Source organism: Enhydra lutris, unplaced genomic scaffold, assembly GCF_002288905.1.
Source record: "Enhydra lutris kenyoni isolate GAN:26980312 unplaced genomic scaffold, ASM228890v2 scaffoldscaffold3, whole genome shotgun sequence".
NCBI classification, from domain to species: domain Eukaryota; kingdom Metazoa; phylum Chordata; class Mammalia; order Carnivora; family Mustelidae; genus Enhydra; species Enhydra lutris.
The window spans coordinates 40,997,840-41,020,229 of NW_019154087.1; the positions used below are offsets into that span (position 1 = coordinate 40,997,840).

The following is a 22,390-nucleotide window of genomic DNA, read 5'->3' on the forward strand; positions in this document are numbered from 1 at the left end:
TCAGATGCCAGTTGTATGTCCAGGTTGTCACCTATGGTTCTGACCTATTGGACATAAATCAGAGTTTCCCACAAACCCCTTCTCTGTTTCAGTTAATTGGCTAGAGCAACCCCCAGCATTCAAGAAAACAGTTTACTTCCTGTTTGGCAGATTATTGTAAAAGAATATGGTAAATGATACTGATGGACATCCAGATGGAGGAGAGGTGAAGGGTAAGGTACGTGGGAAGAGGTACAGAGCTTTGACGTCCTCTCCAGGTAGGTTACCTCCTGTCCCCTCCACGTGTTTGCCAGCCTGAGAGCTCTCGGGACACCAGACATTTGAGGTGTCTCTGGAGGCTTCATGACATAGGCATAACTATTAACCCCATTGCCAGCCCCTCCTCCCTCTCTGAAGAATGGGGGATTAGGACTGAAAATTTCTTTAATCTGGCCTCTCTGGTGACCAGCCCCCATCTAGGAGCCCACCAAGAGCCACCTCACTAGAACAAAAGACCCAGGAAATTCCAAGGGATTTAGGAGCTCAGTGTCAGGAAGTAGGGTCAAAGACCAAATATTAGAACGAAAGATGCTCCTAGTGCTCTTATCACTTAGGAAATTATAAGAGTTTTCAGAGTCCTATGCCAGGAACCAGGAGCAGAGACCAATGTGTATATTTTCTGTTGTCTCACACCTTTTCTTCATGGTTACAAAATGCTGCTGCACCCCTGAGCATCATGTTAATGTCAAGCGAATAACTAGGGTAAGAAAGGAGGAAGCACGGTACTAGCTGTAAAAGCTTCTCTTATCAAGAAGAGCAAAAGTCCTCCAGAACTTTACTCCCCTCCCTTACCAGGCAGCTTGCGTCTAATTTCCAGAAGAGTGTCAGAAGGCCATTAGCTGGAAAAGCATCTATATGAAAGACTGGGGAAAAGAAAAAAACTGGAAGTGATTTGAGATCAGCCAATGAAAACTCTCCACCAAAGTAAATTTTGGTCTGGTCTTTGCACTCGTGCTTCTCCTTCTCAAATTATCCCTGTTCCTCCCATTCCCTTCACCCCTGTTTATCCTATTTCCTTCTTTGTCTGGAAAAGCAATAACATGGACCTTTGTTTTAGGAAATAAAGCTTGCCTTATAAGAAGTTACAAATGTGCAACACAGGAAGGAAGTGTAGAAAGATATGAAGCAGGATATCTCCTGTACAGCACAGGGAGGTCAGATGAAGAAGGAAATGCCGGCTTAAGCACAGTGGGTTGAGGGAATGTGGTTAAGCTTTATTCAACAGACTAATTTCGCAACACTGCCTTTGCCAGAAGCAGAACTAATCTTGTTGCCTCTGAAATAAAGCACCACAGACAACAGACATTCTAATAGATTATTTAATTACAAATTATCATATGAGCAATATTATTGCTTTTCATATCTATAAAGCAAACAAATGAAGGCTTTTGTGACATTTACAAACTAGTTTTTATTTTGTTTTGTTTTGTTTTTTAAGATTTTATTTATTTATCTGACAGAGAGATCACAAGCAGGCAGAGAGGCAGGCAGAGAGAGAGGAGAAGCAGGCTCCCCTAGAGAGCAGAGAGCCCGATGCGGGGCTCGATCCCAGGACCCCGAGATCATGACCTGAGCCGAAGGCAGCAGCCCAACCCACTGAGCCACCCAGGCGCCCCTACAAACTAGTTTTGAATGACATCTATTCAAATGTTATTCCACATATCCTTAATTAATTTTTCTTCTTGAAAAAGAGCATGGTAACTTTGAATAGAATCTCATACTGTGACTTTTACAATAGCAACAAATCTCCCCAGGAGGCCAGGTTTCTTGGTTTACTCAATTCTCTGCTCTGCCCTTTCTCACCTGGTCTGCTCTCAGGTGGCACTCCTTTTCTGTCAGGTTACAGATGACTAGATATTTGAACCTTAATCCTGCTGGGAATTTCTAGTGGCTAATCACCATCACTCTCACTGGAACTGCCACTGTCAGATGATTCACTACTGTCATGCTTTCTAGGGGGGCTAAACCTTCTCCTGGAATTGGGTTTTCTGTAACCCCAGGAGCCTTTCCTTTGTGGCACCCCCTTATTCCGTGTAGAATTTTGTCTGTGGGGTATATAATGATTTTTTCTGCTCTGTGTTATTATAGTCTCCTCATTATTGAGGCCATTATGGGAACCTATTTCATTTTTAATTTCATTATCAAGATCATGAGAAGGAGCAAGCTGGCCCCAACTTTTGCCCTTACTGGGAAATCTTTGTTTTTCAGTTGAGATTACTTGATTCCTATTAGAATGCTCCGTATCTTTTCGGCTACCACCTTTGCCATTTTTTGGAATTTCATTATAATTAGTACTTTCAGCAACATCCCTACTGCCTTCTTTCTTTTTCTCTTTTGAGGGTTGATGAGGATGAGGGTAATGAAACTCTACTTTCCCTTGGTGAGCATTTTGGCTGTTGGCATCTACTCTGTTGCCTTCTTTTCCAGGGAGTTCCTTAAAGTTGGTGCTACCTATGATATCATTGCTGCCTTCCACTAGACTTACATCAGCAGTGCTTGCCTCTTTTCTTGTTTCATCCCTGGTTCCAATGGTACTTCTGCCACTTTCTTCTTTCTCTGGAATCTCATTATAACCTGGCCCTCTTGCATCAGGACTGATGGTATTGGCTTCACTTGGGCCAGAAAACTCTGTTTGAATATCTGCACCTTTTAAGTCAGGACCAATAGGTTCTCCTTTACCAGAAATGTCCTTAAAAGGTTGACCATCTCCACTGAAAGGAGAGATATCATTGTCGCCCCTTTCTTGAAGATCTGGGTAACCACTGCCTTCGAAATCACTGGGGATTTTTTTGACTTTTGGGAGCTGTTTTGGATAGCCAATGTTGTGTTGGGTATGGTAGGTGCTTTTGCTTTTAACTAGAATATTCTGGGCTTGGGGATCTCTTTGATAATTCTTTCTATCTTTTGAGGAGACTTTAACATAGTTCATACTTGCTGGGATTTTGCTTAGAACATTCTTGGGTTTGTTCTCTTTGTTTTCTTCTGCCAAGAGTTCAGTCACAGTCCTTGGCTCCATTATATATTGCAAATTATTTCTGATGAGAGTTGCACCATATTCTTCTTGGTTACGGAGTTTGTTGACAGCATTGTCTTCATCCTCAGCCCCGTTATTCCCAGTGGATTCAGGATAAATGGACATCTTTAGGTCACTGTGGGCATTTCCTTGGTTATTAATACTATCATCCTCATTTGTTTTCTGTCTGCTCTCAAAAAGAGTTTGGGTTTTGTTACTTTGGTAATTTTCATTGGCTCCAAGAATGGAAGAGTTTTTCTCTCTTTCCTGGGCAATGTTTTCTTTAGGTGCTGGCTCTTGATTTCTTTTCTTGCCAGAATTTTGAAGAGCAATATTGTCTTTGTTTTTTTCTTCCTGCTAAAGTATAATTTTCAACATAAAGTATTATTTTATGTTAAATTTTAAAAAATTAATAATTCCTAAGCGATTTAAAAAGAATTACCCACCAGATACTTAAGAGATAGACTATTAACTCAAAAGAGGTTTGTTTGTAGAGATAATTTAGAAATGATCAAAGCAAGTTTCATGGATAAAGAATGAGCAAGCTTTGAAGAATGGGTAGGATCCAAATATGTGATAGGATAGTAGTGAGAATATTTTAAGAATAAGTGGCATATTCAATGTCTGGAAACAGGAAACATTTGAAAGATAATACAAATAAAACTCCATGGTTTGAATAGAGAAATCCTAAAGAAGTGAAAAATAAGTAAGTTTGGAAATGTAGATTAGGGTCTGTTCTTGAAGGAGGATCTGAATTTAAGGAGCATATGATTCAAGAGTGGTCCCCCTAAACACAGAGACATATTTGCTAAAATAAAAGAAATTGAAACCATGATTAAAGTCTCAATGACAACATTATTTGTTGTTGAGACAAAGAAAAATATTTGGACTTAAAGTGGAAAGTTCACTGTTAAAATTTTTATGATTACTGCTCTAAACAATAAGATGTTTAAATGAAGATTGATAATAATAATATTTTTAGCAAAAAAAAAATGCTGTCCTCATCTTTCATAAGCCATTGCAAGTGAAATGGAGTTCATACTTTAAAAAATAATTATTCTCTCTCTCTGTCTTCCTTTGTGTGTGTGTGTGTGTGTGTGTGTGTGTGTGTGTGTGTGTGTTCTTGCCCTGGTCTTCAGAGATATTCATCTGCCTAAAGGGAAATTTTCTTTTTCTTTTCATTTCTTCTCCCCCAACCCTCGTTTTTAGAAAATAGACAAATAGATGAATCTAGATAATACTCAGCTTCTGACATTCAAACAAAGGATTTGCAGCAAGTGTTACAAACCCAGCTGTTGTCAGAAAAAGGATTCACTACCTTTCTTTTCTTCCCTGTTTGATAGTTTAGATAAATAGTTCTCAAATTTAGCATTTATCAGAACAGTTTGGAAGGTGATAAAACAAAAATTGTGGGAACCAATGGCCAGAGTTTCTGATCCAGTAGATCTGGGGTGAGACTCTAGCATTTGCATTCAATAACGTTTCCCAGGTAATGTTGATAGTTGCAGGTCTATAGACTGTATTTGAGAACTACAGTTCTAGATCATAAAGTTGAAGTATGGAGATCTAGACAAGGAAAGTCCCTGAGGGATAATGGGATGAAAAAGGGAAAGTGAAGAAGGCAAGTGATACACATGTATCCCCATTTGTCCTTTTTGGGGGGAGCCAATAAAAAGGCTGCTTCATAGGCTGTACTTTACCAACTTGAGGTGCAGCCAAGTTGCAATAAACTTGGCAGAACAATGTGGTCAAAAAGAAAAAGGGGCTGACAACAACTTTGCCCATGACACTCACAGTATTTCTATGGCATAAGCTAGATATGAAAGTGTCTGAGAGTCTGGTCGGGAATTTTCCAGAGGATATCCTCCACAGTGATACCCTCTGGAATCAGAAGTGGCTCTAAATCAATGAAAGGTGGCTCTAAAAGGAGTCACTTAGAAGGAACATATACACTATGGACAAAGGTGAGTCATACTCAAACACACAGGGGTCTAAATTGTCTACGAGAGCCAAGAGAGACTGAAACACTACTGGGCCCCAATCAAGGCTGTATTGTGCTGATCCTAAGCTATGGCAGCCAGAGACTTCATTTTAGAATACAAGCAGGGGGAATAGCACACAAGTGGTCAAGCAACATTGCCCATGCATGTCTGAGGATTCCACATCTTCCCTTCCACTGTGGTGGGAGCCATGTTTGTACATATGGCATACTGTATGTAGTGGATGATATAAGCCATACCCTATTGCCTCATATATCTGTATGCCATCTTAGAGAGAGAAGAGAGAGAGAGTATCTGAGTGTTTCTACCCAAACTAAAGGACTTACTTAAAGAACTATTATAATGATTTGATAACCTTAAGTTTAAACAGGCTGAATTTAAATTAATTTAATTTAATTTTAAATTAAAATTTAAATTAAATTTAAAATTTAATTTTAATTTATTTAATTTTTAAATCAATAATATATTTTATATTTTTATAATAATATAAATTTTTTATAAATAATATAAAATAATTTATTTATTTAATAAATTAAATTAATTTAAATTAATTTAAATTTTAATTTAAATTAATTTAAATTTTAATTTAAATTTTAAATTAATTTAAATTTTAATTTAAATTCTGTACACTCCCCCCTTCCTCTCATTACTCCTTGGGTGGGAACTCTTGAGCAACAGAACAATTATAAACAGAATAAATAAGATACTTTCTCTCTACCTCCAAATTGTAGGGTGAGGTAAAATTGACAACACCATGACATAGGCTTTTGAACTGGTGAGTAATATGAAATGGAAATAAGAGGCATTAATTGAGGGACAGGGACAAGAAGGAAATGTGGGTGGATGCCCCATGCACTAAGCAATACCTGATGACTCATGGAATGGCAGAGGCAGTAGACCTGCAGGACCAAAGACGGGGGTGTAGAGCGGTGGGACAGGGAGCTCATATCCAACTGGGGTTCTCACAGACATACAGGGTGCTGGAGCATTCTAGAACCTGAGACTTGAGGGTAAAGAATTTGGTTTTATTTTGCAAAAGGTGAAGAGCTAGTGAAGGTTTATAAGCAAGGGATTAACAAAATAAAAATCAACAGCTCAAGAGGAATAGCGGTAAGAAAGCGCTATGTATGTTTTCATACACAGCGGTAAGAAAGGAGGATTTGCAGTGTTCAAGACTGAGATATAATCGCTTGGATTTGGATTATGCCAGAGAAAAACACTACAAAGGAAAAAAACCCTTCTACTGGTGTTCAGCCAGAAGGTGGGTTAATAACTAAAATGGACTGGAATATTGATTTGCAAAAATGAAGACAAGAGAAAAAGAGAACAACTTTAATATTGGACGGATTGATGCTGTGAGAATGTAGCACCCGAGCTTGAAACACAATACCTAGTTAGAGAAAGGGTCAGGTATCCCAGCCTCACAGGGTCACCCAGGGCAAGTCCTTCCCAGTTTCATGACCTATAGTCAGCTGTTCCTTCCTTGAAGACTTTACAGGCTAATTGCTTGTTACATTTTATGTAAGATCTTTTCATTTATATTCTAATTTTCATTATGTTCTATTTTTCAATTTTTTTGTAACCTGCACCTAGTAACTGATGCAACAATTATTAAGGTTATTTTCTCTTTCACATGCAACCTTTTTAATATTTGGAAAAGTTAAGATTTTCTCTAAATTCACTGGATGCTTTCTTTCTCTTCTCCAAGTTGACACTTGTGGTTCTCTTTTATTAATTAGGTCACTATATTTGGGGCTGTCATCTGACTACAGATCTCCTTTAGCTTGTGTGGTTCCAGATGGCCCCAGACTCCGATGTGGTCTGGGTAGCCCTGAGCACACAGCTTCTAGTAGCTTCCTTGCCCTGGCCACCTATTTTTACTTATTTTTTTAACTAATTTTTTTTTTTTTTTTTTTACTATTTTTACTAATACAGCTTAATTTTGTCCCACCTTTTTTGGCCAGCACTTTGGTCTGTTGGCTGCTATTGAATATGTAGACATTTTCTTGAATGTATTAATTAAATATGTGCAAATACATAAATGCTCCCAGATGGAGGAAGAAAGTATAGACAGGTTGGAGGCTTGCACTTACACAGCAAGGGTATAGGGAAGGTAAAGGAGATGGAAAGCCCACATTCAGGGAAGTCAGGATAATGGGGAATCATATTTAGTGGAACAGCAGGCAGGAGGAGTCAAATGGTCTTTCTTGATCCGTCAGTCAAGTGTTCATTGAAAGTAGGTGTACTATGGAAAGAGCATGGTTACCGGATGCCCAACCCTGCCGTTGATGAGCTATGTGTTCTTAAAAACCTTATTTTACTTCTCTGTGGCTCAACTATCTTAATAGGAAAATAAGAAAAATGATAGTTATCTTTCAGGATTGTTGGGGGAATTAAATGGTTTTATGAAATGTTATAATGTGTAGAATGTGATGGTCAATCTTTTTTGTGTTTGTTATTTTAAATGATTTCTGGTTGCAGCACTAACTGCATGGTGGTCCTTATATCAGTTGGCTGGTCTGATTTCCTGTGCTCTGTCTTTCTATCTCCATGCCCTAGTTCATATTATTCTTTTCGTCTGGAATGGCCTCTCTCATCCACTTGTTTGCTTAAATTGTACACAACCTCCAAGGCCCAGCTCAATTATTTCCATTATGTAGGCTTTCCCTAAACACCAGACTAAGAACTAATCTTTTTCTACTCTAAGCCCCTAAAATCATATTTTTGGGGGTACTACTCTCACAGCACTTTGCACATTCTGTCTTGAGTTTTATAATGATTTTATAAATGCATTTTTCTTTTCTTTTCTAACTCTAAGTTCCTGGAGAGAAAGAGTTAAGTTTTCTCAATCATTTAATCTCACATAGTATCTTGTACCATAGGAAGAGCTCAACATACATTTATTACAACAAATAAGTTTTAACTTATTCAATGTAACAAATTAGCTTAACAGGCAGTTAGTCTTAGAGACGCCATCTAAAGAATAATGAGCAGAACAAAATAACATTCTGAAGAGAAGCTACCACTTTCATGGGAAATGAAGCCAGATTTGGAAAAAGTAAATAGTCCTTTTGCTGATGGCATTTTAAGCTGTTTCCAGCTCTTCGGCCAATGAATCTGCAAAAAGGGGCTGAATGAAAAGAATTATTGTCCTATTCCAGGGACAAGGCCCTTATTCTTTCTCTTCCAAGCATTCTGACCCAGAATGGAGTCATCACTGGAATGAATTTAAGGGACACTAAAACATGTCACTCTTTAGGCTAAAGTGATTTTTCCTGTTAGTCTTCTAATCCTCATCATTAGAACACATGATCGATTATGTTCAGAAACCCTCCTTATAAAAGATCAAACATTACTTGGAAGCAATAAACAAAGGTCACGGGCATTAGAGGTCCACCAGCATCACACCTGCTGGGGAAAGTCCTGAAGCGGGGCAGGATTTGGGCTAAGCTGTAGGGTGGCCCATCTGTGTGAGTTCTATAACAAAGATGTTTAAGGAGCCAGGGTCTATGGAAAAAGAGCAAAAGCACCCACCACAGACAGAAACCCAGAGTAATTAAAATAAATTTGTCTCCTCTACAGTTTCCCCTAGGGTTAGCCCAGAATTTGGCTCATGGTAAGGATCTTCTCTCAGAGATTAAGCTTACCTTTATGTCACTTTGATTTTTCCTCCCAGATGATGTGTAAACATACTTAAAAATATAATACCCGTGTTTCTCATGGTGGCCTTTGTACGTTATCTACAAAAACATAACATTGTATTAAGATGTGTTTATATCTTACTAACTTGTCTGGCTCTCTTTTTGATTGTATGAGATATTCTTTAACTTAAATGAAGTCAAATTCTGCTTCTGACAAATGGTAGTTCTTCTTATAATCACAGAAGAGTACCTATAAACCTTGTCCCTTTCTTTTCTACATGTCTGTAAGTCTGTTTGCTCTAAGGATGGCTATCAATGGCTCTCTCTCCCAGGGTGTATTAATTTTATTACTAAATTTCAATGGACAGGGAGCATGTGGAGATATTTGCAGGTGGGAGGGGCTGTAAGAAATAGGAGAAATGTGGGTTTTACAGTATTCATGTCTGATGTCAAATTGGAAAGACACAGCATGAACATTCAGACTCTGATGTTTGCCATTTTTGCCTTTGTAATTTTCAGCTGAGATAAAGAACAGAAGATTGTTAGGTCCTAGAACAGAATTTCTGAGGCTGCCAGGAGAAACCATAGTAGGCTGCAATTTGGTGACATGAAAAGCTGAGGATACTTGTTTTACTTTCTACATGCATATGGAAAAGTAACTCCATGTAAACAGAATTCCACATTAAGATTCGTTAACTCCCTTTCCATTGTTTCCTCCCTCATTTGTTGTTTTGTTCTTGTGTATATGTGTGCGAAAATAGCTTGCTAATAATACACCAGGATCTTTATTCACTTCTTCTGGAGAAAGAAATCACAGTGAAGAGAAACAAATCCCCATTCAGAATGTTTCTCTTTTCTATCAAACATTGTCTGAATTAAGTGCCAAAATTATGTTGTGTAATTTTGCATTTCCATTCTAAGTGCACAGGAATATTTTGACAGTTAAAAATTTCCTCTCCTGAGTTTTTTTCTTTAAAAGAGTTGAAATAGATTTATCTGAGAAGAATAATTCTGTTTACCCTCTGTTCTTCCACACAGTCTTCCTTAGTTTTCTCAGTTTGTGGCAGAAATGTCTGGAAGGAAACAAGAAATATAACTTCACAAAACATTCATTCTTTCGTCCATTTCTGCCAACAATAAATGTCTCATTTATTTTTCTCTTACTGGGTTGTATTTTTCAATGTGGAAAATCATTCCAACCAAACAAGATGGATATATTACAATAATATTCGTTTTAGTCTTACAAAAGAGGGTGCCAGCATTCGTCCACCAGAGGGAGACAATGACATCAACATTAGAATCACACTCAAGCACAGAATTGCCATGTTGGGGAGGGGTGTCACTCCAGATGTGGAAGCTTGGATGTTGCTGATATCAACTGAAAAATATATTTTCACTGGAACATTGGAAGTTGTTTAGTATCAATGAACCAAAATCAGAGTCCTGTGATGAGAATTATAAGTTTGCATGAATTGCTTGAATTTAGAGTTTGCTATACAAGCAAAGACTTGATGCTGCTGGTGGTCCAGCAAAAGTAAAACCATAGCTCTGTCCATAAGGTGTAGGATCATGTCCAAGGATGAGACTTTGCTGTTGCCAGTCACCTGAGCAGAGATTTCTGTCAGGGAAAGGAAAATGGAGTGGCCTACGGATTGGGACAAATACTCTTCTTGATCTGCAACAGACATGTCCAAAGATCTTGAGAATATCTGGGGTGAGAGGTAGCTATTGAGGTGGAGAAAGGCCAGAAACTAGGAAGGAATAGATCCAGGCTGCATGTTCTAGGTCTTTGGGCTAAAATTTTGGTGTCACAGGAGAGCACGCAGATGACCTGAGAATTTTGGAGCAAATTTGCTGCGGAAGAACAGACACAACAATTCTTTTATTCCCAGTATTTTAATTTTTTTTTAAAGATTTTATTTATATCTTTGACAGAGAGAGAGAGATCACAAGTAGGCAGAGAGGCAGGCGGTGCGGGGTGGGGGAAGCAGGCTCCCTGCTGAGCAGAGAGCCCGATGCGGGGCTCAATCTCAGGACCCTGAGATCATGACCTGAGTCAAAAGCAGAGGCTTAACCCACTGAGCCACCCAGGCGCCCCTGTATTTCAATTTTCTTATTGATTTTTGAAATTCCTAGTGTATCTCAGATTTGGGAAGAGGAACCAGTGGGTGGGACTTGTTTGTGTTTAAATGCATGTGCTAAAGTGGAAACAGGAGTCATGGTGGTATCAGTCACAGAAAAGAGAGAACCCCTCAAGGGAAAGCTGAAAGAAAAAGTTCTTAATCACCTAGAGAGTATTCTTCCTGAATAAACCTTAATGTTCTGTATTTTTCTGCAATAAAATATAGGCAATTATCCTTTCAGATATTGTGCTTCTGCTCTCTCAGGAATGACCTCTACAAACTACACTTCTTGAGCAACTTTGCCATCTGCCTTCAGTCTGGGTTGGCTGACAGGAGGCCTAGCCTGAGATTGGAGGGTAGAAGGATAGAGTGAACAAGTATGTCTTTTCCTGCTCTCTCTGTTTGGGGCTGCATCTCTAGGACTGGACACATCTCTTTTGTGGTCCTGCCTCTCTGCTGGGGCCCTTCCCCACTCAGGGCACTGAGAACACCACATCCTTCCTTGTTTCTTCAGCCCAAGGAGTGGCAGTAGTTTTAATCTTTGGGTTGTCTCACTACCCATGATTTGCTCTTTCTGTTTGTCCTATACTTAATAACTATTCTCCAAATAAAATCCCTCTACTGAACTCCCTGTCATGGGAATTTTATTTTATTGTCCTGACTGGATCCTGATTGATGAAATTGTCTCAGAAATAAATTCAAAACTTTAGTAAAAGTGCCCTATTGGCTTGGCTCCAAGGCAGACCTGCCTAACAGTCCATTACATCCTAGAAACAAAAATAGTTTGTTAGTAACACCTTCTGTTTACACAGCACTTTACAGTTTATAAGCTGTTCTTGTATACCTAATCTCATCTGATTCCCATAATAACCCCTGTGAGTTAGGCAGTAGAATAAACAAAATTATCTACACTTAAACATGCAGTAGCAGTTGTAGAAGTAAAGGAGATATTTTAACCAAAACCTTTGTCTCAAATTCCCAGGGTTAAAATAATAAATTTTTAAATGGCTTGCTACCTGCCAAAAAATATTAATAATAAGAGGAAATGTTTCTGAATTTTACATTAAGTACCTTCAAGGTATATTTTATAATTCCATCCATTACTGACTTTTTTCTTATGCTGTTTTTTTATTCTCTTATGCATGTAAATTTAGATCACTACATCATTTCCCAAAAATATCAAAATAGTGAAATAATTTTGAATATGGGGTTATAGGAAAAAGAAAACATAAAAATGAGATGACTAGATACTAAGTAAGAAAAAAAACAATTGTTTGGGATATTCAGCATCTTCTCATAGAACACACACACACATGAATTAAAAACATACTTGTTAGTATAGAGTACCTTAATGAAGCTGGCAGTAATAAGTCATGAACTTACAACAAAGTAAATTTTAACAGTGTTTATAGTCTAATTGCATGTTGATGAATATTAATTGAATTGCATGGCGCAATATCCATCTTTTGTTTTCTTTCACTTCCAAATTTTGTCTTTGAAGGAAACCAGAATGTCACTCCCAAAATATGCTTCTTTGACATAAGAATTATTTTGAACTGAAGGCAGTTAAGTCATAAATGCAGAAAAAGTTCCCCCTTTTCTGCCTAAAGGTAGGAAACAAAGTGTCTTGTTACTGGTGAACAGCTCTTAGCAGTTCAGAGATGACGCTGGAGGAATCCACAAATCTTGTGAAACTAATCCTAATCTTTCTCAGTAAGGAATATAAGGACTACCTAGACCTAGTTGGATTACCTTTAGCCCAAATCCCTTTGTCTTATTAATTTTTCATAAATTTGTTGTTTCTTCGTCTAAAAGGTGTAAAAGCTTCCTGCTTTGGTTACCTTTTTGGGTCTTCATTCTCTTATGACTGCTCCCATGCACATGTAGAAATTTAATAACATTTGTATGCTTTCTCCTGTTAATCTGTCCTTATCAGTTTAACTTTATGACAGAGCCATGAACACAAAGAGGATTGAAGAAAACTTTTTTTCTCCTACAGTTTGAATTTAGAATATAATTCCAAAACAGATGTAAGTGACTCAATATATTCCAATTTCTGATACCACAATCTATTAATAAATAATTTAGGTAAACATCACATTTAGTCATTCACAATTCAAAATTTTGCCTCTATGTCCTTGCTGAGCCTTTTTCATCTGAAATATACATCCCTCCCACCTCCCCTCACACCCACTTTTCTGTTCTCCCATGCTTGAGTGTGGCCTGCTGGCTCCTTCTCTTGACCAGAGGTCACTGGATTGATATTGACATAACAGTTACTGGAAAATGTTCAGAAGGTGCCCCTTCAGCTGCTCCTTGGAATGTATTGCTCAAAATAGATTCATCTTCAGCTGGTGGGTTTGAGCTGGGTCAGCAAGACCCACTCAACCTCTGTTATGCTTAAGCACATGCCCCTGTGGTCGTGATTGAGCTGAGTTGTGTGAATTGGGCCTGGCAGATGTCTATTTTTAAGCACTATGGCCCACTGTAGGACTGTCAAAGGATATGCGCTACGAGGGGCCATACTTTCCTCAACTTCTGCTGTCCTTACTGGATGGCATGCTCATCACTGGGTTACCCCACTGGTCACTCAACTGGCTCAGGACCTATATTTAAGCACTTCCGGCAACAGAATGACTACTTGTTTCCATGCTCTCCAACTGAAATGGTTGTTCTGAAAGGCTAGGATGCTTTTCAGACATTGTCTAATTAGCACTGTGTCTGCACAGCAGAAAATATTGGTAACACTCAGCATTTTCACAAGATAATTTAGTCACATCCTGAATACTCATCTGGGTGAATCAGAGGGAGAAAAAAAAAAAAGAAATTGCAACTCAATTTATGTTAAGCTTAGGGGTCCTTCTTCCCATCTTTAGCCTTGCACATGAAGAGAAAATCATTAGCAGGATTTCAGTATTGGTGGGTTACAAGAATAAGAGAAAAGGTCTGGTTTCTTTCCATTGCCAACGTATTTACAAAATCTAGTTGGTCAGCTGTAAAACTGTCAAGTCAAATTTTTTTCAGTTTTTAGTAAAATATCGAGAATCTCTTTAGATGTGTTAAAATTTGGGTCTCTGAGCATTTACTCATTAACAGCTGATTTGAAACACTGTGGCTGGTATTAGTTTTCTCAAAAATATACTTTTTGGCATTTCTTAAAAGGCAATATGTTGACATTTATAATTTAGCACATGTTTATTGAGGTCCTCCTTGGTGATAGACATTTGTATCAAGTGCTGGATGCTTTCTTTTTGTTTGGTACTTTATTGCAACTGAACTAGGTAAGGGTTACTAATTTAAAAAATGAAAAATATTGCTTAGAAAAAATAAAGAGACCAGAAGATAATATGATGCATAAATGAGTTTATAAATGCTTACTGGTGCTGCCCAGGTCACGCTGAAAAGAAGCAGTCCCAAACAGACAATTTGCATCTTTGAGACTCTCTGCAAAAAAGATAATAATATTTTACCTTAAAGCATTGTCAAGTATGATCTATATTCCTAAGAATAAATAAAACACAGAAGTATATACAAACATCCTCCTCCCAGTAGTTCATTTCCTTGTTTAAAAAAAAACCATGTATAATTTATATCCAAGTATAGATACTTTAAGAGCCTTCGTATGTCTAATTATTCTGATGTGAAAGTGAAAATTGGCCAATATTATTAAAACAATGAAGTCAGTTGATAGAAATGAATTTTATAAATATAATTCCTTTATATTGTCAGTCCAAACTTTTCCCTTTTGTGTTTAGAGATAATTTAATTTAATTATTTCTATAATTCATAATAATATTAAATTAATGTAACAACTCATAACAGACTCTTTACATGGGTGCCAGCAAAGAAAGTCTCACTGTGAGGAATAAAGTCTTATCTGCTACCAGGATAGTCCCCCAATATATGTCCTTATATTCATTATATTCTGAGCTAGTAACCATTCATGGGCTGGAGAGTGAAACAATTTATGTAATCCATATATTAATAGCTAAAATTTATTGAGTACTAAAATACTAAAATACCTCTGTGTTAAAAGTTTTATATATATTCAATTATTGAGCTTCATGACAACCCTATGAGTTCGATGGTATTACTCTTCCTGTTTTAGAATATGAAATAGATAGAAAGTCAAATAATTTGCCCTAGAATTCCCAGGTATTGAGAGACAGAACTGGGATTAATATCCAAGCAATTTAACTACAGAGCCGTCTTAATGATGACTCTATGCCATCTTGAATAAATTTTTATTCTTTCGTCTTATTACAGAAAAGTCTACATGTAGTTGATTTAAAGGCAAATAATATTTTATATTGAGCTCAACAAAATTAGGTGTAAACATTAACATTTAGCTATGGATAAATGTACATGTTTATACTTTGGTGAATATTCTAAGAGGACCTAGTGAGCTCATTTAAGTCAAGTAGCCGTTATAGAAAAAAAATGTCAGTATAACTGTGAATTACTAATCTTGTGGTTTCGAGTAATGTTAAGCATTTACCACATAGACATATAGCAACCAATATGAGCATAAAAAATTTTACACCACTTTTTGAGATTATCTGAGGAAAATGCTCTTAATGGCAATAATAATCTAAATACTGTTGCTAGGGGTGCCTGGTGGCTCAGTGGGTTAAGACTCTGCCTTCGGCTCAGGTCATGATCTCAGGGTTCTGGGATCAAGCCCCGCATCGGGCTTTCTGCTCTGCGGAGAGCCTGCCTCCCCCTCTTTCTCTGCCTGCCTCTCTGACTGCTTGTGATCTCTCTCTCCTTCTGTCAAATAAATAAATAAGACCTTTAAATAAATAAATAAATACTGTTGCTATCTTGAAATTTTTCAAGGTAAAAATTTTTATTTGAAGAAATAATGTAACTGTTAAATATATTCTAAAGCTCTAGTCTACTCTCTTCTAAAGAATATAATTTTCAAGATCTTAATTTTAACTGTAATTTAGCCATCCAAGTATTTTAGAGATAAGGACATTACACATAATTTATCAAATGATTTAGTGTTGCTCAGTAGAAATGTCTGCACAGATGAGGTTTACAACTATGAGTGTGATCACATTATCCTTATTCTGGTTTGTAAGTGAAGGTAGAGAGTAAAATTAGTGTCTTTAAATTATGGTGGATCTTGATAATGCTAAGACTTAATCAAAGAAGAAGTTGCTATCAAGCTACCAATTTTAGTTGATGATTTCCAGAACTCGGTAACACATTTTGTATTTTATAAAACAAAGCACTAAATATTACACAGTTGTGCTGAGCAGAGAATACTTTCAATATACATTTATTTTCAAAAGCAATCTCCCTACCGGATGACATATACCTTAAAAATGTAAACTACGTTATAAAGCTATTTGCTATCAAGAATATCAAGAGAGCCAAATTACCTGGTATCTTTTACCTTCCGGATACCTGGCTTCTTCCACAGGATTAGCAGTCTCTGGGCAAATTTTGCTGAAATTTAAAGTTTGTTAGAGTTCCCAATGGCCAATCAGCATAGACTCACTTAGCACTAGCAAACAATTTGTTACCAGTGCCCACAGATAACCATAGGGGGCAAAGTAATTTTAATCTAAAAATGTTTTTGTGGTGAAAAGCTGCTATCAAATGTTCCAGAAAGTAGGATAAACAGAACATATAAATACCTCAGTTTGGTGTATGATGTTGTCAGATAATTCAAATTGATTTCAGAACTATTAATTAGGACTCTCTGAATAACAAGTTTGTAAGTGGAAACATTTTAGCTATTCTTTTGTGTAGAAAGTTTATAATTTCAATTTTTTCTGTATTAAACCCAGCAACACTTAACAAATATGTATTGAGTACCTAATATGTGACAGACACTGGGGAAACAGCAGTGACAAAGCAGATAGAAAAAAAAATAATCTGGTGGGGAAACTGACAATAAACAAAATAAGTAAAATATATTGTGTAGATAGTGACAAAGACAAACTCTAAGAAGAAAAAGTATTGTAAGGAAAGGGGATGACAAACACTGGGGGTCAGGTCATGGAGACACTGAGTTGAAATACTAGAAGGCCTCACTGAGAAGGTGACTTTTGAGCTGTGTAAACACATGGCATCTAGGGGAAGAGAATTCTAAGTAGAAGGAAGGGAAAGATGAGAGCCCCAGAGACAAGACTGCTGACTTGTTCCAGAAATAGAGAAGAGGACATTTTGGTTAGAAAGACTGAATGAAGTGAGTAGCAGGAAATGAGGTAAAAAAAGGTCGTAGATGGCAGATGACATAGGGCCTATAGATCATTGCAAGGCTCTTGACTTACCCTGAGTGAGAAGGAACCCTTGGAGGTTTTAGGCAGAGAAGTAACTGTAGAGTAAATGAGGTAGGAAAAGGCAGACATGGGCTAGGAAGCTCTCAAGGTAATCCAGGCAAATGGTGATTAGGAATCAGAGTGATGACAGAAGGGATGGGGTAACTGGTCAAGTTCTGGATATATTTTAAAAGTAAAGCCAGTAGGATTCATTGACATACCAGATGTGGAGTATGAGAGAAAATCAAGAATCAAGGGTGACTCCAAAGTTTTTTGCTCTGAGCAACCAGAAGAATGAAGTTGTCTTTTATTGATATGGGGGAAACTGTCGAAGAAGTGGTTTGGGGAGAAACATTGAGAGTTTTGGTTTGGATATGAATATTACAGAATGGTCAATTTAGGACACTGACTTTCTCAGTGAAACAGGTAGTACACCCATATTAGAATAAGCCTTTCTGGAGCAATTGCCTGCTCTCTCCTCTTTTGCCCATTCTGTGTGCCAAAATAATGATTGCAATAGTTCGGGTTAAAAATATTACAATACCGGGGCGCCTGGGTGGCTCAGTGGGTTGGGGCCTCTGCCTTCGGCTCAGGTCATGATCTCCGTGTTCTGGGATCGAGCCCCGCATCAGGCTCTCTGCTGAGCAGAGAGCCTGCTTCCCCCTCCCTCTCTCTCTCTGTCTGCCTCTCTGTCTACTTATAATCTCTGTCTGTCAAATGAATAAAAAAAATAATAAAAAAAATATTACAATACCTGGAGGGATAATTTACATTAGAACTATATATGAAGCATTAATGTACAATAATATAAGAATTATTTAATCCATACCAAATGATAAGAATTGGTTAAACACAATTTTAACAAACTGTAAATAATATATAATGAGATTTAAATGTAACTTCCCATTTCTCCCAACTTCCGAAACAGACAAAAGCCAAAATAAAACAAAAAAACAACCCTTGGACAGCTTTAGCTGAGAGAATGTTGTCTTTTCTAGTTTCGGCTGAATCCCTATTTTTGCTCTGTCGAAATTCTGCAGATCCTTTTTGAGTCTCTGGAGCTGGTTTTTAAAACACTTGCCAGGACTAGAATTTGAGCTGTTGGGCTGGAGCTATGGTTGATTCACCATTCAACCATGGATTTTAGAATATTTGAGTGTTGTCATTAATGATAGAGACATTTAGATCTAGTAGCTTTGGAATCAAACAGACCTGAGTTCAAAAACTGACTCTAGAGGCGCCTGGGTGGCTCAGTGGGTTAAGCCTCCGCCTTTGGCTCAGGTCATGATCTCAGGGTCCTGGGATCCATCCCCGCATCGGGCTCTCTGCTCAGCAGGGTGCCTGCTTTCCCCCCTCTCTCTGCCTACTTGTGATCTGTCAAATAAATAAATAAAATTTAAACAAACAAACAAACAAACAAAAAAAAACAAACTGACTCTACCACCTGTTTGTTATGGTCAGTTGCCTAAGCAACTAAATGGGATCTTTCTGAACTTCCATTTCTTCATCTGAAAATAAGGAGCATAGTCACAAGCTAAACTTTCATTGAATGATAACTTTGCTGTGAGCATTTTCCTCAAAAACATTTTCACCACAGGGGCACCTGGGTGGCTCAGTGGGTTAAAGCCTCTGCCTTTGGCTCAGGTCGTGATCCCAGTGTCCTGGGATCGAGCCCCACATCGGGCTCTCTGCTCTGCAGGGAGCCTGCTTCCTCCTCTCTCTCTCTCTCTGCCTGCCTCTCTGCCTACTTGTGATCTCTGTCTGTCAAATAAATAAATAAAATCTTTAAAAAAAAAAATCCCAGTTAAAAAAAATTTTCACCACATAAGGAATTGGCTGTAAGGCAATTTTGTCATAAAAGATTAAAAACTTACTGTTTGACAGTTTGGCTTAACCATTTGGTTTGATTTCTCCATTGACAACGGTACTCCCATTTTTACATTATTTAAACCTTACCCTCATAATGGTCTATACAATGGTGCAGAGTTTTGAACCTACATTTCCCACAGAACTTAATAGACATTTACCACCGGACATGTGACAATATGCCAACAACAAACAACAGTGTAGAAGGCTTTCACAAGGGGACACAAAGTTCAATTACTAATATGCATCCTAGTATTTGGAAACTGATACGTCTCTGTTTTTTTATTTTATATTTTATTTTATTTTAAGATTTATTTATTTATTTGAAAGAGAGAGAGTAGGAGTGTATGTGCATAGGCAAGCACAGCAGAGAGGGGTGGAAGGAGAGGGAGAGAGAGAATCTCAACCAGACTCCCCCTGAGAATGGAGCTGGTGGGGGGGGAGTGCTCCTTCTCACATCCTGAGATCATGACCTGAGCCAAAATCAAGACTCAGATGTTTCATATGATATGGAGCAGCTGCACTGAAGTGTTGGTTTTCAAATCACTAGTTTCTGATGTGAAAAAAAATCTGAGTATCTTCTGAAAAAGATTTTTTATGAATACCATTTTCTCATTTAGAAAAGTAAAAGGTTGAAAAAATAAAATCTTTAAGGGAACACAATTATCAGTATTGTGATGACACTAATGATTTACTTAAATCAATTTTTTTTTTTTACAATTGATTGGATGCTTGTTGAGGTTCCATGTTTAGTATTACAGCAGTAATGTATCTGTTTTGTTACAGCAGTACTTTTTTGTATCTGTTTTGTTACAGCAGTACTTCATAATAAACCACTCCAAACTCAAACTCAAACTCAAAAAAAGAAAAAAAGGACTAGGATGCTTAATTGACTGAGCCACCCAGGCCTCCTTATACTTCTCTTAATGGAGGAAAAAATTTTAGTGAAAAAAGAAAAGATGTGATGCCAATGAGATGAATCTTCAGGCAAAAAAAAAAAAAAAAAAAAGGTAGAATTCTATGAATGGAAGACTTTGATAACACGGGCCTAGATATAATCTACAGAATAAAATCAGTTATTTGTGTGCTATTATCCCAAATCTGCACTATACATTTTGAATGTACTCAATATTTTGTATTTTGGAGCAAAGTTTTTTTTTTAAATTGTTATTCATTTTTCATGTTTCATTACGCCCCCTTTAATGAATGCCCCTTTTATTTTTCGTGATTGTATCTTTTACGGCAAAGTTGCTTTACGGTCAGTTAGGTATGCGAGGAAAATGCTTGCGGTGGACGGGCTTACCGCGGAGATGTTCCAGGTGAAGCTGCCTAGAACCTGTGAGGTATTTCTCCTATATGTCACTGACGGGAAAATGTTTACTTCTATCTAGATGTATCATGTTTAATAAGAGAAAATTCTTTGAATTTTAAGAGAAAAAAATTGCTGAGCTACTAGTCCTAGCAAGGAGTAAACTGGCAGTAGCTAAATATATATGCTCCCAAAGTTAAAATGAATTCAGAGCTTCAGGAAAAAAAAAAAAAATCAACTTGGGCCTTAAATTTAGAACCTACAATTGACAAAAGAAAAGAAAAAAAGAGCCTATTCTGGTTTTAAGGTTGCAGAGAAGAAACTGCAGCGGCGGGGGATGGGGGGGGTGGGGACAACCTAGAGAGATCATTTGCTAAAGTTCTCTGAGGTGGAGTTGTTACTTCTACCCTCTTGACTTGCCTCGAGTTAAGCTTGAAGTACAAAAATTCAACGTTAAGTTTTCTAAATGTTTTTGTGTCGTAAACAGTTTTGCTATAACATTTGTTAGGAATAAATAACCAGAGATAAAGAACAGTGTTCTATTAAAAAATAAATTATCCTTGGGGCACCTGGGTGGCTCAGTGGGTTAAGCCGCTGCCTTCGGCTCAGGTCATGATCCCAGGTCCTGGGTTCCAGCCCCGCATAGGGCTTTCTGCTCAGCAGGGAGCCTGCTTCCTCCTCTCTCTCTGCCTGCCTCTCTGCCTGCTTGTGATTTCTCTCTGTCAAATAAATAAATAAAAATCTTTAAAAAAAAATAAAAATAAAATAAACAAATAAAATAAATAAAAAAAATAAATTATCCTCACACCATCCCTATTTAACTGGAAAACAAAATAAAACAAAACTAGGAAGCAATAGAGAAGGCAAGAAATGGACGCTTGGATTTTCTTCTGGTGTTTGGCTGACAGTTGAAGAATGGACGACACCTCCACAGATTACATACCTAGCCTGGCTTTCCTGGGTCACACTGACCCAGAGTCGCTCCTCAAAGAGATTTTAAGATGAAAGTAGCCCATGTCAATGTTGCATTTTGTGGTGGCTTTTTCATTTCTTACCCTTCACTTGAGTGAGTGCAATCATATAAAATGTTAGTTAACTAGGAACCTACACTATCAGTTCCAGCTATTGGACCCTCATCTGGGAGTGAGGTTTCAGTTGTTTTGTCTTGTGTTCCCATCTATTTCTGGAATGTTCCACCCATCTTCCCTGTACTTGTGCTCTAAGCCCAATTGCTTTGATAGATATTTTTTAAAAAATATTACAGGAAATGATTTTATCTTCTGGCATCTTGATCCCCAACTTATTTTTTTCCCCCAGCTTATTTTTAACACTATTCTGCAACACATTTCTCTGTATCATCTTAGAGGTAAACATATTATTATACACAGAGAGAGGGAGAGGCAGAAATTATATATAGTATATAAATATATATATATTAATTCTTTTTTTTCTAATTTACTTACACAGCACATGTACATTTCCTCTCCAGACTCAGTGGGGTATCAGTACAGTGTTGTGATTAGAAAATACGGGCTGTGTTGAGTAATTTCCTTTTTATCTATAAAATGTCTATAAGAAGACATTTTAAAGATTTGTCAAGGCTTTAGGCTTTTCATAGAAGTATTTATTCTCCCTTAATCTTCAGAATGGAGTCCAGAATGGGTGTGCTGGGAGTCTTATCCTGTGTTTAGAGAAGAAAAGGTTTTTGTTTTAAATATGTTCATTCATGTGTATATCAGTATTCATCCTAAATTAAAGAAAAAAAGGTCACTTTTCCTAAAACATCACTTGCAACCAATTTTCTCATCTACCCTAAAATTAATTTTATTTTTAGTTTTTATTTTTTTTCCTCTCAGTATTTGAGAATTTCAACAGAAGTACATAAAAATTTCAGCCAGATAGGGAAACATGGAGGGTCACAGAGCAGCATGAAGCTAGCTGTGTTCATTTCTCTAGGCTATTTGTTTACTTATTCAGCTATTACTAGCAGAGAGAAGACATGTCAATATAATTTACTTTTATTTTTATATTAGAAAGATGTCTTATTACACCTTAAAATGTAACTCAGAGGATGTAGTTAAAATATAATTATAATGATACCAGTCTTTTCCTTCAGGACATGGT

The 22,390-nt window shown here is 37.3% G+C and overlaps 1 protein-coding gene across 2 annotated transcripts; it reads right to left on the bottom strand.

Moving 5' to 3' along the window:
• Nucleotides 1-1,930: 1,930 nt before the first annotated feature.
• LOC111157935 (matrix extracellular phosphoglycoprotein) lies at nucleotides 1,931-14,248 on the bottom strand. 2 transcript variants are annotated; one of them, XM_022519680.1, is made up of 4 exons: nucleotides 14,195-14,248; nucleotides 9,713-9,766; nucleotides 8,700-8,792; nucleotides 1,931-3,409 (listed from the first exon to the last, which is right to left on the bottom strand). In XM_022519680.1, exons 1-4 carry the CDS (start codon nucleotides 14,246-14,248, stop codon nucleotides 1,931-1,933), a joined length of 1,680 nt encoding a protein of 559 aa, XP_022375388.1. The 2 variants fall into 2 exon arrangements, with proteins under 2 accessions (XP_022375388.1, XP_022375396.1); XM_022519688.1 differs by lacking the exons at nucleotides 8,700-8,792; nucleotides 14,195-14,248 and having other exon boundaries at nucleotides 9,713-9,781.
• Between the last annotated feature and the right edge of the window lie 8,142 nt (nucleotides 14,249-22,390).